This window comes from Chiloscyllium punctatum, chromosome 5, assembly GCF_047496795.1.
Source record: "Chiloscyllium punctatum isolate Juve2018m chromosome 5, sChiPun1.3, whole genome shotgun sequence".
Lineage (NCBI taxonomy): Eukaryota > Metazoa > Chordata > Chondrichthyes > Orectolobiformes > Hemiscylliidae > Chiloscyllium > Chiloscyllium punctatum.
The window spans coordinates 46825494-46842540 of record NC_092743.1 but is presented as its reverse complement, the minus strand read 5'-3'; the positions used below and the strand labels follow the sequence as shown (position 1 = coordinate 46842540).

Below are 17047 nucleotides of genomic sequence, written 5' to 3'. Positions count from 1 at the left end.
CCTGGCATTGTTCTTCTTTAGTAAATCCATCAGCAGTGCCACCATACTGCTGAAGTTTGGAATAAACTTCCAGTAAACTCGGCTTAGTCCTAAAAATTGAAGCACCTCTTTCTTCAAGGATGGTCATAGAACTTCCTTGATGGTCTTTTTCTTTCATGTTCCCTGGGGTCAACCTTCTATGTCCAATGTTATGTCCCAAGAACAAGACCTCTGTCTTTGTGAATTGTGTTTTCTTTAAGTTATTACCAGTTTTGCTTCTCATAATCATTCAAAGAGCTCTGCCAACTCTACCATGTGATCTTTCCATGATCACTAAAGACCACTCCATCATCCAGATAGACTGCACAATTTGTTAATCCACCACAACTCTGTTCATGAGTCTTTGGAATATGGCTAGTGCATTTATGCATGGTGGCACAGTGGTTAGCACTGCTGCCTCACAGCGCCAGAGACCCGGGTTCAATTCCCGCCTCAGGCGACTGACTGTGTGGAGTTTGCACATTCTCCCCGTGTCTGCGTGGGTTTCCTCCGGGTGCCCCGGTTTCCTTCCACAGTCCAAAAACATGCAAGTTAGGTGAATTAGCCATTCTAAATTGCCCGTTGTGTTAGGTGAAGGGGTAGATGTAGAGGAATGGGTCTGGGTGGGTTGCGCTTTGGTGGGATGGTGTGGACTTGTTGGGCCGCAGGGCCTGTTTCCACACTGTGAGTAATCTAATCTAATCTAAGTAATCTAATTCTTCATTCTAAAGGGTAACACTTTGAATTGATATAGCCTATTTGGGGTTACAAATGCAGTAACTTCTTCCACTTCCTCTGATAAAGGTACCTGTCAATAATGCAGTAAGTCCAACTTCATGATATAAGTGGCTTGACATACCTTCTGTATACAGTCCTCCAACCTTGCTATTGGAAAGGAGTCCAATTTTGTTACAGCATTCACCTTCCAATAGTCCACACAAAATTGTCAAGTCCCATCAGGTTTGGGAACTAACACAATCAGCAAACTCCACTCACTCTGACTCAATTCAATGATATCTTCATTGACCATCTCATCCACTTCCTTCTGGACCTGTGGGGCTTTGAGAGGATTAAGCCTGTAGGGGTGTTGTTTTATTGGAACAGCATTCCCTACTTCCGCCTCATGCACCATAGTATTAGTCCTCCCCATCTTATTCCTGCATATGTCCTCATACTGCTGCAACAAACCTTTCTTTACTCTTGAGACAGATAGCTTTCTAACCTATCCCACTCCTCAAGGACTTCCTCATTATTTAACGTATTTTGAGGCATAAACGCCATGACATCTGGATTTGATTCTCCACGCTGCAGGGCAGTAACTAACATTTATAGTAGTTCCCTGTCTCCACTGTAGTAAGGTTTCAATATATTCAATTGATGTACCTGATACAGTATTTTCCTATCGACATCTTTACCAGATAGCTCACCTGACTGAGCTTTTTCTCAATTTGAAAGGGACCACTAATTTTGGCTTTGAAGGGCTCTCCTACCACTGGTAACAATACTAATACATCATCCCCACAGGAAAACATCTGAATTTTAGAGTTTTTATCTGCCACCTGCTTCATTCTATGCTGTGCCCTCTTCAGGTGCTGCTTAGCTAGCTCACCTACCTGATTCAATCTCTCCCTCACCTCAGATACGTAATCCAGGTGTGAGATCTCTGATTTTGGCCTAATCATTTTTTCTTTAATTAATTTCAAAGGTCCTCTCACTTCATGGCCAAATATTAACTCAAAGGGAGTACCTGAGTAGATTCATTTTGCACATCTCTAATGGCAAACAATATGAATGGGATACCTTTATCCCAATCGTTCGTGTAATCCAGACAGTATGCTCTTAACATGGTCTTCAGGGTCTGATGCACCTTTCCAAGGCTCCCTGGGACTCAGGATGGTACACATTTGATTTAAAGTGCTGTATACCTAAGCGAACCATGACTTCCTTAAACAGCCTAGCAGTAAAATTAGACCCTTGATCTGATTGAATCTCTGAGTAGCTCATACTGGAAAAAGTGAGCTGCTAACTCCTCTTCCACCTTTTTTGCCTTAAAACTCTGTAATGGAATTGCCTTTCGAAACCTGGTAGACACATCCATTATGGTTAGTAAGTACTGGTTCCACTTTTAGTTTTTAGGAGGGGACCTACACAATCAATCATAACCCGGGTGAAAGGTTCTTCGAATGCAGGAAATGGCAACAAAGGTGCTGGTTTTATTACTGCATGTGGCATTTGCCATATATGTCAAAATTTGGCAGTTTTGACACATATGGCAAAATTTAACCACACCTTTGTGCAGTCCAGGCCAATAGAAGTGGCTGTGTACATTAGCCTGAGTCACTGATTTATCCTTTAGCAGTCCTGTCCAGTCTATCTCAACCAAACTACTTCTCCATTTTGTAAGATTTGGCTTCACCCAGTTTAAAACTTTTACTCCTGATTTTTGGCGGCCTTTTATTATTGTATCATTGTATTTCACAATGTAGTACCAACACTACTGTCTCGTAAAATATGTCAGCAGTGTGATATCCTAAAAAAAACTTCAATTCATCAAAAGTCATATGCTAGATAAAAAAAAGTCTTTAAAAAAGTGTCCCTTGAAATATTCAATCATTTAGGAACACATGGAGCATGTCATACTCTGCAAAGGTAGCAGCCAGAAGTAATAACAGCTCCTAGAAATGTGAACCAGCCAGAAACAGTGAAAAACATTGATGAAGCTCATATAGACCAGGGAGATTTTTCCAAAGCTGCAAGGAAAAAGGCCAAATCATAGTCCAGGATACAGTGGTTGATATTGGACACCTTAAGTAAATTTAGTCCCTTAAAGGAAGGGTCAAAATTTTTACATTGAAGTAAAATTTCTAAGATGAGACACTAGTGGAGCGTTAAATTGCTATATTAATAATCATACATTGTTAAAATCGTCTAAAATTATTGAGAAAAGTAACAAAACTTCTTTGCAAAAAATGACACTCATTAAGAAAATCATTGGAGCAGTGATCCAATTTGATGAATAGGAGTGAGGTATATATATAATATATATTGTTAAACTGAAATTATTGCTTTAAGATGTCAGAGCAGTGTGACACCATACTCTTTCCAATATAAAGTCATGCAAAATGCTTGAAGAAGCACACCAATATTCTCGGCAGTGTCAAAGGGTGCAAAGATCACCAAGAGAAGTGAAGAAGGTGCAAAGTTACAGTCTTCTGCATCTTGGGCAAAAATAAAAAATCTCTAAATTTTAAAGCATTTTAACAATTTTTAAAATACTTTTTCAGCAGAAATTAGAACATAGTCTGGAAATATTTGGAAGTTTTCCAAATTTAATTACTAAAAATTAAAGAAATTTCTGGATAAAATAAACTAGGAAGATAGGAATTAAGATTCTTCCTTAAAACAACAAAACATATGTACAAAGCTTTATTCACAAATCATTTTCAGAATACATCAATTAAGAATACTTACAATATTCGAAACAGAAAATATTTTTAAAACATGCTTAAAAATCAATATTCATACAATTTTACTAATTGAATAATTTAAAACACTGAAGATCACAATTATCTGTATTTAAAAAATTAAAAAAATCTTGCAACAGCTTTCAAATCATTGAAATAGGGGAAACAACATCCATGAAATAGAATGACAATGGAGAAGGACATTACATTTGCCAGCAAATTTAATATCACAAGCCCTTCAGACAAGGAATTGAACTGAATTTTATGATACAGACAAGACAGAAACGACAAAAGAGAAACGTGAATGCCTGAATAGTGTAAAAGCAAAGCTGCAGATCTATTATTTAAATAATAACTATAGATTAGTTACAGCCTTAAATGAGACAAAAAGTACAAATAATATTTTTTTTTAATCCAGACAATCTTGAAGTTCTTGCTGTTTTATGCTGGAGACTTGGCGAATGCCTTCTTTGTTGTGTTATTTGGAACAGGCCTTTACTGGCTTATATTTTTCAAGGTATCTGTAAACATATAACACTATAATTTAATGTGTTACAATTATAATATGATTACAAGTTATATGCTACATATCAAGTAATATTTATTTCAATTTGTCACCATTTCTAAGTGTTTTGATTAAACCTAATATAAGTCACATATTCATTCAAAGTACATTTATTTTTCTAAAGATACCGTATCTGACTGGTTTCTCGGCATAAGTTCAGTGCATCAGCTGTTTATTACTTACACTGTATATCTTGTAGTAAGACCTTCCTTCATAAGCATGTTATTTGCTATCAAAATAAGTTAATAACGAACACATTGTGGGTCGACCTACACCAAATGCACTGTAGAAGTTCAGAAAGTCAGCTGAGCAACATTTTCTCAAGGATGTCCAGGAAAAGGCAATAGATGTTTGTCCAGCTAGCAAAGCCAACATCCCACAAATGAATGTTTTTAAAAATTACATTGATACTTGTTTAGTTATTATTTGTTTCTTCAGGGTCAACGGATTGCTTCTGTTTTTCTGCCTACACCTAGCCAAGAAAGACACTTTATTGCTTCTGTGGTCAGTGCATTTGCCCTAAAGGTATGTGCATAAAGGATATCTTTGGGTTTGCACTGCAATGTATCATCAAGTCAATGTATTTTAACAGATGTTCTTTCCCAACTGCCACTGATCAATGAAAAAGCATAGAATCGGTTGGAAGACTGGAGGATGTTACAGAGCTAGACTGGAATAGGCCTATATGTAAATGAAGATGTGGATCTTAAATGCGATATCCTTGAACACAGATGCAGATTCAAAGATAGTGAATGTATCATATAAATATCAAATACGCAAAGAGTAGGAGGTCCTCACTCATTCCATCAAAACATGTTTCCTGTTGAAACTGTCAAAAGGTTTAGCAAGCACTAAACCTTGAAGGAATCCCATGAGAACCTGTCTATTTGGATATACATGGTATCATTAAAACTGAACTTGACTGCATGAGATCAATCATGAGAAATCCTTTTACTCAATGAGTGATTAGGATTTGGAATTCACTACTCAAGAATGTGATGGTGTCAGATAAAATCAGGGCTTACAAAAGGGAATTGGAAGAGCCTAGACAGAAAACAAATGCAGGCAACAGGTAAGGGTGGGAAGTGGGAATAGATGAGTTGCTCTTCCAGAGAGCAAAAAGTGGGCCATATAATATTGGTCCATGCTATAAGCATTCTATGATTCTATAATATGTAATGATCCAAATGTACCATGAAAAACACACACACTGCAGTTAATCAAGTATATTTATTGCTCAATGTATTATCTTCACAATTCCAGATCCCATCCCTAAACTGATATTACTGTAATCCTTTTATTTCTATGTTTTACTTGTTCATCACATTGTCATGTTTACTCTGTTCAATTTATTTTAACATCAAACTTATTATTTATTTTTATTTTCACCACTTTTGTTGTCAATTCTTAGTTTATTCAGCTTTTACATCAACTGGGAATACAATTAACTATGGATATCTTTTTCATTGACTGGGAAAGACCCAAGGGTAAAATTGTTAAGTCCGTTGCAGGTAAATATTACACTTTGTCATCTATATTTCCTACTTTGCTATTTCATTCAAATACTCACTTTTAAAATGTTGACAGATTTATTAATTATTTTGTGCATTTCTATTGTTGTTATGATTCCGTTTTTTAAACCATATGAAATTTAAGTCTGAATGTCATCCACTGGAAGATGCTTACAGGACTAGAACATACACTTTACAATCCCATACTGTTATCTTTTACAGCCTGCCAATCAGAGATTCTCTTGACCTGAAATGAGTTTCATGCAGTATTAAAAATTATGACCAGGGAACTGTAGGCTCATTAATTTAATTTCAAATATAATTGATTAATTCAATTATATGTTTGTAGTTATACGCTATGGTTGTCTTATTCAAAAAAAAAGGTTGTAAAGATCAGTCCAACAATTACAGATTAGTTAGTTTATCATCACTGATGGAGAAATATCTAGAAACAATTACTCGGGATAAAAATAACAGTTATGTTGGAAAATTTAGTTTGATTCAGAAGGGTCACCGTGGACTTGTTAAGGGAAAATCATATCTAACTAACTTGCTGAAGATTTTGATGAGGGGAAGACTGTTGATGTGATAAACATGGACTTCCAAAATGCATTTAAAACAGTGCCACACAACAGACATGTGAGAAAAATTATAGTCCATAGATTGAAAGAAACAGAAACAACAGTTTCCTCCAGCGGTCCGGGGCTGTGCAGGTCAGGTGGGTCGGCCATTCGAGGATTGCCCCTAGTGTTGGGTGCATTGGTCAGGGGTGAATGGGGAATGGGGGACTGGTTAGTCTTCGGGGGGTTCTTGTGGACTTGTTGGGCTAAAGGACCTGTTTCCATTCTGTAAGAAATCTAATCTCACTGGGCCACCATGCCACCTTGTTTTATGAAATGATGGAGTAATTGTATCAGAGAAGCTTGTATTAAATTAGATTCCCTGCAGTGTGGAGGCAGGCTCTTCGTCCTGGCCGGTCTGCGCCAACCCTCCGAGGGGTGGCCCATCAAGACCCACTTCCCTCCGGCTGGTGCGCCTAACACTACAGGCAATTTGGCATGGCCACGCAGACACGGGGAGAGTGTGTGGACTTCGCATGGGCAGTCGCCCGAGGCTGGAATCGAAACTGGGCCCCTGGCTGGCCACTGAGCCACTGTGTCGCCCTAGATTAGATGATTGCAAAGCTCACACTGGCTAGTTAGAGGAGGCTGGAGAGATCAAGAGAGGCAAGGTGATGAAGGGATTTAGATGTGCAGATAAGAATTTTAAAATAGATTCAGGAATCAATGTAGGTCACACAGCACAAAGTGAAGTGAATGATGTCCAAAATAATACAAGGGCATATGTGGTTCGGATGGCCTCCTGTTTATGGAGGGTACAGTGTTGTTCATTGGCAGCTGTCTCGGTGAGCTACCATTTGTGAAGCTGCACATTGTGTGAGGTTGTGGATGAGGAGCAAGATGGAGTGTTTTGGAGATGTTTGTTGCTTGGTAAGGAATCCAGGTTTGCCCTTCCCCTGCATCATGACTCGTCCTTATCTGTGATGAGTGTGTTTGCAACTCCATGCAGTGCTAAACTTGTAAAACCTGTACTTAATTGAAAGGAACTAGTGTAATGTGCTATCAGTACTGAACCCCGCTTTACATATTTAGCAGTCACAGAATGCCTTCTTCCTCATACTTGGCCTTCAATATATAACTACCCCAGCTTTCAATACCAGCCTCCCAGACTTGACAATCACTGATACAGAACTTTCCATTCAGACTCCCAAACTGATGTTTATAGGAATGTTATGAATTTACATAATGACAATATTCTTGCTGATTGAGTGATAACATCATTTTACCCTTATCAAACCTGTTTTCTTTGTGCGCTACATAATAAGGGAGAGGTGATGGTATCATCACTGTACTGTTAATCCAGAGACCGAAGGAATGCTAGATTCAAAGGGGTTTACAGCATGGAAACAGGCTTCCCAGTTTTCATAATTAAACTAGACACATTTCCTCCGTTTGATCCATATCTCTCCATACCTATCCGATCCATGCATCTCTTCAAATATTTATCTTTTTAATAGAATCTCTACAACGTGGAAGCTGGTCATTCGGCCCATCAAGTCAACTCAGACCCTCCAAAGGGGATCCTACCCAGACCAACCCCTCTACCCTACCCCTGTAACCTTGCATTTCCCATGGCAAACATGAGGACTGCAGATGCTGGAAGCCAGAGTTTAGATCAGAGTGTTGCTGGAAAAGCACAGCCGGTCAGGCAGCATCCAAGGAGCAGGAAAGTCAAATTTTTGGGCAAAAGCCCTTCATCAGGAATGGAGGCAGGGAGCCTCCAGGGTGGAGAGTTAAATGGGAGGGGGGTTGGGGCTGGGGAGAAAGTAGCATAGAGTACAGTAGGTGAGTGGGGGTGGGGATGGAGGTGATAGGTCAGAGAGGATGGTGGGACCAGGGGTGGAGGATTTGAGCTACAGGGAGAGGCTGGGCGGGCTGGGGCTGTTTTCCCTGGAGCATCGGAGGCTGGGGGTGACCTTGTAGAGGTTTGTGGAATAATGGGGACATGGATAGGATAGGGGGACAAGGTCTTTTCCCTGGTGTCGGGGGGTCCAGAGCTGGAGGGCGTGGGTTTGGGGTGAGAGGGGAAGGATATGGGGGACAACTTTTTCGCGGGGAGGGTGGTATGTGTATGGAATGAGCTGCCAGAGGATGTGGTGGAGGCTGGTACGATTGCAACATTCAAGAGGCATTTGGATGGGTATATGAATAGGAAGGGTTTGGAGGGATATGGGCCAGGTGCTGGCAGGTGGGACTAGATTGGGATGGGATATCTGGTTGGCATGGACAGGTTGGACCGAAGAGTCTGTTTCTGTGCTGTACATCTCTATGACTCTATGACTCTAAGTACAAAATTGGCTAAAGGCTTAGAAACAGAGATTAATGGTTAATGGATACTTTTTAAGTCTGAAGACAGTTGATGTAGAGTTCCCCAGGAACTAGTAGCGAGACCATTGCATTACTTGAGAAATATAATCTAGCTCTTGGTTTGCAGTGGACAGTTTCAAAGTTTCAAATTACATAAAACTGGGAATGTTGTAAGAAGAGAGATATAGATCAGATTAGATTCCCTACAGTGTGGAAACAGGCCCTTCGGCCCAACGAGTCCACACCAACCCTCCGAAGAGCAACCCACCCAAACCCACTCCACTACATTCACCCCTGACTAATGCACCTAACACCACGGGTAATTTAGCATGGCCAATTCATTTAACCTGCATATCTTTGGACTTCAAATGTGCATTAACACATTGTTGAAGTAAAAACAATGACTGCAGATGCTGGAAACCAGATTCTGGATTAGGGGTGCTGGAAGAGCACAGCAGTTCAGGCAGCATCCAAGTAGCTTCAAAATCGACGTTTCCTGATGGAGGGCTTTTGCCCGAAACGTCGATTTCAAAGCTACTTGGATGCTGCCTGAACTGCTGTGCTCTTCCAGCACCACTAATCCAGAACATTGTTGAAGTAGCTGGATAATTGGCAGATAAAGTTCAGTGTGGAGATGTGTGAGATGATGTGCTTTGGTACAAAGAATATGCACAGACAGTGTAAAGTATAGAATATTATTCTAAGGGCTTAAAGGAGCAGAGACACCCAGGTGTGTATGTGCATATGTCATTAGAGGCAGCAGTACAGATAAAGAGAGCTGTTAATAAAGCATTAATTTCATTGATATGGAGATAGCATACAGAAAATTATGATGAACTTAAATAAGCCATTGATTAGATCTCAACTGGATTACTGTGAACAATCAAATAATCAAACAATCTAAAGGCATAATACTGAGATGTTGGAAAATTTGAAATAAACCCAAAGAATGCTGGAGAAACCCAGTAGGTCTGGCAACATCTGTGGAAACAGGAACAGAGTTAATATTTCAAATCCAGTATGACCTTTTTCAGTATTCTGAAGAAGAGTGGTATGGAGAAGAGTCATACTGAACTGGAAACATAACTCTGTTTCTCTATGTTCAGATGTTGCTGAATTTCCCTAGCATTCTTTGTGTTTGTTGCCTTGTACAGTTCTGGGTGCAACAACAAAGGAACAAAGTGAATGAGTTGGAGAGAGTGGAGAAGACGTTTGAGAAAATAGTGAAACTCAGAAGGTCTGGCAACATCTGTGCAGAGAGAAACAGTTAACATTTTGTATCTGTTATGACTGTTTTTAACATGGAGAAAGAAATGGAGGCCAGGGAACTCAGAGAAATAAATATTGATGTCTTGAAAAGAGTCCACAATACAGAAAAGGAAGTGCTGGAGATCTCAAAAAACATAAAGGTGAATAAATACCTCTAAATATACCTCTAAAATCTTCCTATTCATGTATCCATCCAGATGACTTTTAAATGATGTAATTATACCCACCTCCACCACTTCTTCTGGCAGCTCATTCCATACATGCACTACCCTATGCATGAAAAAGTTGTCCCTCAAGTCACTTTTAAATCTTCCACGTCTCACCATAAACCTATGCCCTCTGGTTTTGAACACACCTACCTGGGTAAAAGACATTTAATCATCCTATCATAAAATTACAGAACATCTACAGTGTGGAAGCAGGCCATTCCACCATCAAGTCAACTCCACCCCTCCAAAAAGCATCCCATTAATGCCCCTACCTTATCCCTGTAACCCTGCATTTCCCATGGCTAATCAATCTAGCCTGCACATCCCTAGAAACAATGGGTGATATAACATGGCCAATCCACTTAACCTGAATTTATTTGGACTGTAGGAGGAAACCAGAGCACCCGGAGGAATCCCACGCAGACATGGAGAGAATATGCAAACTCAATACAGATAGTCACCTGAGGCTGGAATTGAACGCAGGTCCCTGCTAACCACTGAGCCACCATGCCACCCTAATAAGGCTGTGTGATGTTTATACAATTAGATTACGTGCCACGATATGGAGTAACATCCTGATCATGCCCCCTAAAGCAATATCACACACCTACTGTGAGATGTAACACATCTCCCTTTTTCCAAAGAAAAGCAATCCCAACAGATATATGTCATTCATACATGTCAATTCAATGTGTTGTCGATTATGCTGTCAATTCAACAATTTGACATACATGTAAAAACAGAATTAACAAGATTAATAATTCAAACTTTGATATTATATCTTGCCGTGATGAATCCACTTGGCACTTCTGTCTGAAGATGAATAAAAATACTTAAGCACCATCTTTTGCACTTATCTGCTCAGCTCCCCATGATTAAAGGTGGCATTTAAGATGTAGTTTCCATTTCCAGGGAGTTGTTTAATGGCTGTATTTGTTGACACCAATGTATGTTCTCTATGCATCACTTTAAATTAACCTTTCCAGTTTTCCAAGTAGAGGGGTGGGGGAGACGTAGCTGGTGATGAATGGAGAAATCAGGAGTGGTGAGGGGTGGGCGGAATTAGGACACAGGGTTGTTGGGGGTCTTTTCTGTGGAGGTTAAGGAGACTAGCATGGAGACAAGGAGAGGGAGATTGAGACCGAGAGAAAACTAAAGGGAATGGGGAAGAGAGCCAGGGAGTACAGAAAGGACACTCCAATGCCTTCCTTCCGCCACGTCTTCTCAGATCTTAGGCTCTCCATGTCTCCTCCAGAATCCTGAAATCTCCTTCTCACCACCCCATGCTGTGGTTTCTGTGCCTTCTTCCCTTCTTATTCCAAGGGTTTTCCCACTCTGCCACCACTGAACCTCAGTTCAAAATCACACGTTCTTCCTTCTGCATGCTCAGTACACTATACTCCTCATGATTTTATAAGCTTCAATAAGGTTCTGTCTCTGAAGCTCCAGCGACAAAACCCCAGCCTCTCCCTATAGCATAAACCCTCCAATCACAGCAACATCCTTGTAAATTTTTTCTGAACCCTTCCAGGTTTAACAACAAATTTCCAATAGCAGGGAGACCAGAACTGAATGCAGTAATCTGAAAACAGCTTAACCAATTTCAGTGCTTCCAGATCTTTTTCCTAGGTAACCCCATTTTCATGTCTCAGACTTTGGAGACTCAGGATGAATTTCTTTTGGGGAAGGGAGTGTAGCAGTGTCAGATGGTGGGGTGCAAGAAACCTTCATTTGTTACACAGAGTGGTAGGGTTCTTCAGAGTATCACAGAATCCTTACAACATGGAAGCAGGCCATTCAGCCCATCACGTCTACATGACCCTCCAAAGAGTATCCCACCCAAACCCATCTCCTACCCTATCCCATAATTCTGCATTAACTATGGCCAATCCCACCTAACCTGCACATTTTTGGACTATGGGACTAAACCGGGACACCCGGAGGGAACCCAAACAGTTACAGGGAGAATGCGCCAACTCCACATTGACAGTCACCCAAGGTGGAGTTGAACCCTCATTCCTGGTGTTGTGAGGCAACAGTGCTCACCACTGAGTCACTGTGCTGCCCCAGTTGTGCTGCATCAGTTGTAACCCTTGAGTGAAAGGAGTGGGTCATGCCCACCCCCTTCAATTCCCATTTCCCCCTCTTTTTCACCCTGCTCACCCAGCTCACATTTCACCCTGCCACCTTTCATCATCTGTATTCTTATCTTCCCCCACTCACTCCCCTCTGGGACAACTGATGAAAAGGCAAGTGGAATGAACTTATCCCTTTTCAGATGCTGAGAATCGAGTCTTGAAGTGGTCAATTAAACCATATCCAGGAGAAGCCTTTTTTAAAAGAGCCTTCCAGCTGTCACAAATTAGCCTAATTCCGCTGCAGCCATTGGTGTTTTAGAGCTAAAACCACAAAATCCTGTCTGCCAGTTTGGGAAGCCCTGTACTGAGAGACTAGGAAGTCTAGATGTCCAAAGAGACCTGGGTGTCCATTTTCATGAGTGACAAAAAGTTAAAGATTTGAGTTCAAAAAAAAGTTCTGTTGTTGCAGTGGGGCCATGTTCTTTCGATAGGGGCAGACCATTAAGACAGAAAGAAAGGAATTTCTTGACAGGGTGATGAATGTTTGTAATTGACTACACCAGTGGACCATGGAAGCTGAATCATCCAGTATATTCAAGACAGAGATTGTTAGATTTCAGGAAACTCTTGACATTAAAGGGTCTAAAGAGAGCACAGCAAACGGATAGTGGAACAGCCTCTTTGTGCTGAATTGCCAACTGCTGCTACTCCGTCATTCAAGGAGAGTGGTGGGAAAGGGGGTTTTGATGTCAATGCAGTGACTGAGGCACAGAGCATTGCCTGAGTTGACCCACCCCTCGTCAACCCAGGCCACCCGACTGATCCCAGGCTTGTCGATCTCACTTGACTCTCCTCCACCATCCTGTCAATCCCATTTGTACATCTCTCCAACCTCCCCCCGCTACCACACACCTGATGCTCTCGATCTCACTTGTCTCTTTTTTTCCCCGCCCAATCCTGTCGATACCGCATATTTCTTCCTCAAACCAACAGTCCTCATCACATTCTGTCAAAGCCACTTCTTCCCATTCCCCATCTGGTCACTCCCACAGCTATCAATCCCGCTTCTGTATCCCACCCCTGATCTTATCAATCCTGCTTGCCTCTCTTTGCACCCTTCTTCCCTGATCCCATGCATCCAGCCTATTGACCCTATGTCTGTTCGCCCTCGATCCTGTCTGTCTCAAATCCTGCCCTTTATCCTGTCCATCCATGCCTATCGATTTTGCTTCTCTTCCCCTGTTTCTATTTCGCTTGTCTCTGTCCTCTAACCCCATCCTGTCAATTCCACTTGTCTCCCTCGCACTCACCAACACTTCATGTTGTGCTTTTATTTAAGAAAGGCTGTAAGGAGAAGCCTGGGAACTGTAGACTTATGTGTCTGACATCAGTGGTGGGGTTAAGTTGTTGGAGGGGATTCTGAGAAATAGGACTTATATGCATTTGGAGAGGCAAGGACTGGTTAGGGATAGTCAGCTAGCTTTGTGCATGGGAAATTATCTTACAAACTTGATTGAGGTTTTTGAGGATGTAAGAAAAACAATTACTGAAGGTAGATGTTGTGTACATGGATTTTAGTAAAGCCTTTGAACAAGATCTCTTTACAATCTTAGATAACCTGTTGACTACACCATCAATTTTTGTGTCATCCACAAACTTACTAAACATACTGCCTAAATTCTCATCTGAATCTTTTACATAAATTATAAACAAAAGTAGGCCCAGCACTGATCCCTGCAGAACATCGCTAGTCACAGGCCTCCAGTCTGAAAAAACACTCTACTACCACCCTCTGTCTCATACTGTCAAGTCAATTTTGTATCTAATTGGCAAACCCTCTCTAAATCCTGTGTCATCTAACTTTACTAATTAGTCTATCATGCTGAGGACTCAGTTTTCAGCTGCTAGATCTGCAGTGAATGCAGAAAGGGTGGCACAGTGGCACAGGGATTAGCACTGCTGTCTCACAGCGCCAGGGTCCCAGATTCAATTCCAGCCTCGGGAGACTGTCTGTGTGGAGATTCCACATTCTTCTCGTGTCTGCGTGGGTTTCCTCCGGGTGGTCCGGTTTCCTCCCACAGGATGTGCAGGTTAGGTGAATTGACCATGCTAAGTTGCCCATAGTATTAGATGCATTAGTCAGAGGGAAATGGGTCTGGGTGGGTTACTCTTCGGAGGGTTGGTGAGGACTTGTAGGGCCAAAGGGCCTGTTTCCACACTGTAGGGAATCTCAAAAAAAATTACTTTGCATGGTAGTAGTTCTATAGAATGCTCAGTGTGAAGACGTCTCCACAAAGACTCTGCAGTGTCACTCCTACTACTGCTGGTGGAAGGAAGCATCACAACAGATAAATAACTGAGATGAGGAAAAAGCTTTCCATCTTTGTTATCTCACTACCTACTGCATTCCCACTTCAACAATAATTTCCTTCAAGGTGTGGAACCGAACCAATCTTGCTGATAGACGTTGACATCCACCTCCACCTCCCCACCCCCCCCCCCCCCCCCCCCCCCCACACACACACACAGAGTGGAATACACTTTTAAAAGGTTATTCTACAAGATTGCTAAAACTGTGTCTACTTATAGCTCCTCTGGCTTCTTATCTTACTTAATCTGTTGCATTTTCATAGTTTTACCACAGTGATTAAAAAACCTGCTACTATTGTTTCATAAAAGGTTCAGCTGTGGTCTGTATCTTTGTTGCTTTTCTGTGGCTTCCTATGCCTTTAGCAACTTTCAGAAGCTCTGAAAGTTCCTGCATTCCTCTATTATTAGCTGTATTTTTATGCAGCTCTGACACCACTTTACAACCATGCAGAGTAACAGTCTGGCTCATATTGTGTCTTTACTAAAGTAGTGTATGAGGTTGCCTACAGTAATGCTGCACATACAGGTCAAATGATCATGGCAAGTCAGGACAATCATTAGTACAGTATTGTATTTCTATCCAAAACAATGCACTACAAAAATTAATTTAATGTGTTGTCTGCTGCCAGACTAATAGGAGTGTGAATCTTACCCTGTCCCACGGCATGTCCATTTTTGGCTTGATCAAATTTCTAGGCCATTGCATCTTTCTGATACAAATGTTTTATTTTGCAGTCATTATTAATTTGTGGGTGGAGGAGGCATTGTATTTGGATTTTCAGAAACATTTGTGAGTTAGTTTTAAAACTTAGTTCTCTACAAAGATAGGATTTTGGTAGGAAGACTTTAGACTGCATTAGTATTAGCTGGTTTCCTGCAGACTGAAAGTGTGATTACAGCAGATTTTCTTGCAGGCCAGTTCCAAGTGGTCAATATTGTGACCACTCCCTCTTGTGATTTTCATTAATGATATGTATGTTGGAGGAATGGTATATAAGTTTGCAGTTACAGAGTCATGCAGCACAGAAGCAGACTTTTTGGTCCAACTCATCCTTGTCAACCAAGTTTCTCAAACTAAACTAGTTCCATTTGCATGCATTTGGCTAGTATCCCTCCAAGCTTTTCCTATTCATGTACCTGTCCAAATGTCTTTTAAATGTTCTGACTATACCTGCATCTACCATTTCCTCTGTCAGTTCATTCCACATACAAATTATCCACTGTGTCAAAACTTTGCCCCTTAGGTCCCTTTTAATTCTTTCTCCTCTCACCTTAAAATTATGCACTCTACTCCCCAACCCTAAGGAAAACCCTTCGCTATTCACCTGATCTATGCTCCTCTTGATTTTATAAAACTCAATCTCTTATGCTCCTTCAGAGATCTGTGGAGAAGCACACAAAATCTGTGAGTATAATAATATTGGATAAAAATAATGCAAACAGACCTTGATATGGTAGGGGAATGGGCTCAAGTTTGGCAAATTGGCAAATCAATAGGCATATGGACGTAGTTAGTGCAAAATATATTTATATCCAAACAAATCAGAAACCAGTATTAGAGAAATTATTTTTCATAACTAAAGCCATAAGTACTAGCAAAAGCAAATAGAGTATTAAGTTGATTGCTAGGAGCTTTGGTCTTTTTAACCTAAGAAAAGCTGGAATAGCATTAGAAGCAGGTCAGGAAATGTTAAATTTACAGATTCCTTTACTGAGGTTATGTTATGAGGACAGTTTAGACAATTTGAGCCTGTATCCATTGCAGTTTAGAAGTATTGGAGTTGATCTTATTGAAACATCAGCTCCTGATGTTAATTGACAAGATGAAATCTAAGAAAATATTTCCCCTTGTGGGAGAGACTGGAACTCTGGAACATAATTTAAAAATTAAGGATCATTTAAGATGGATATGTAGAGAAATTATTTTCTCAAAGAATATTTCATCTAAGGAATTCTGTTCTCCAGAGAGCATATTTTGAGATAGATTCTTCATTGTAAAAAGGGACAATATGTATGGGATAGACAGAGAAGTAAAATTGAGGCCACAATTTCATCAGCTACAATCTTATCAAATAGTGGAGCAGACTCAAAGAGCCAAATGGCTTACTCCTGCTTCAAATTCATACGTTCATATGATTCACTATAGAAGGAAAGATAGAATGATGGTCGACAAAGGGAAAAAAAGCAGTTGATATTTTCAGCATAATCTTATGCCAGAGATAAAAATTAAATATGAACAGTTTGGTCAAATTGGAAAGTAAGAGTGGGGAAAGATAAAAGATGACAGGTCAATTATTAAAGTAACTTTATAAAAGATTATTATAAAAGTGGGATGCTTTTAGATAATATGAAAGGTTATCTCTGCATTACATGAAAATACATTAAAATATTAAAAGAATTTATACATTGGTAAAAGGAAAGGCACACAAATGGAAATAAATAATGAATTTACAAACTGATATAAATAGAAGGCTTGAATGAAAGCAGAAAATGCTCGAAAAATAATTATGTCCATCTGTCTTAAAAATCTTAAAAGAAAACAAACTCAAGTTTCATTCACTCCTCATCAGAACTGTACTCTGGCAAAATTTTATACACAGATTGTCATTTCCCAAACAGAAACAGGATCTTTACTT

General features: G+C 40.3%; 1 protein-coding gene across 1 annotated transcript in view; it reads left to right on the top strand.

The window, feature by feature from the left end:
- The window catches only part of tmem67 (transmembrane protein 67), a 196418-nt gene that overhangs the window by 131551 nt on the left and 47820 nt on the right, over positions 1-17047 (top strand). The window contains exons 17-19 of the mRNA XM_072570240.1: positions 3901-3999; positions 4486-4572; positions 5459-5558. Coding sequence (XP_072426341.1) covers positions 3901-3999; positions 4486-4572; positions 5459-5558 — 286 coding nt within the window. The remainder of the gene's footprint in view (positions 1-3900; positions 4000-4485; positions 4573-5458; positions 5559-17047) is intronic.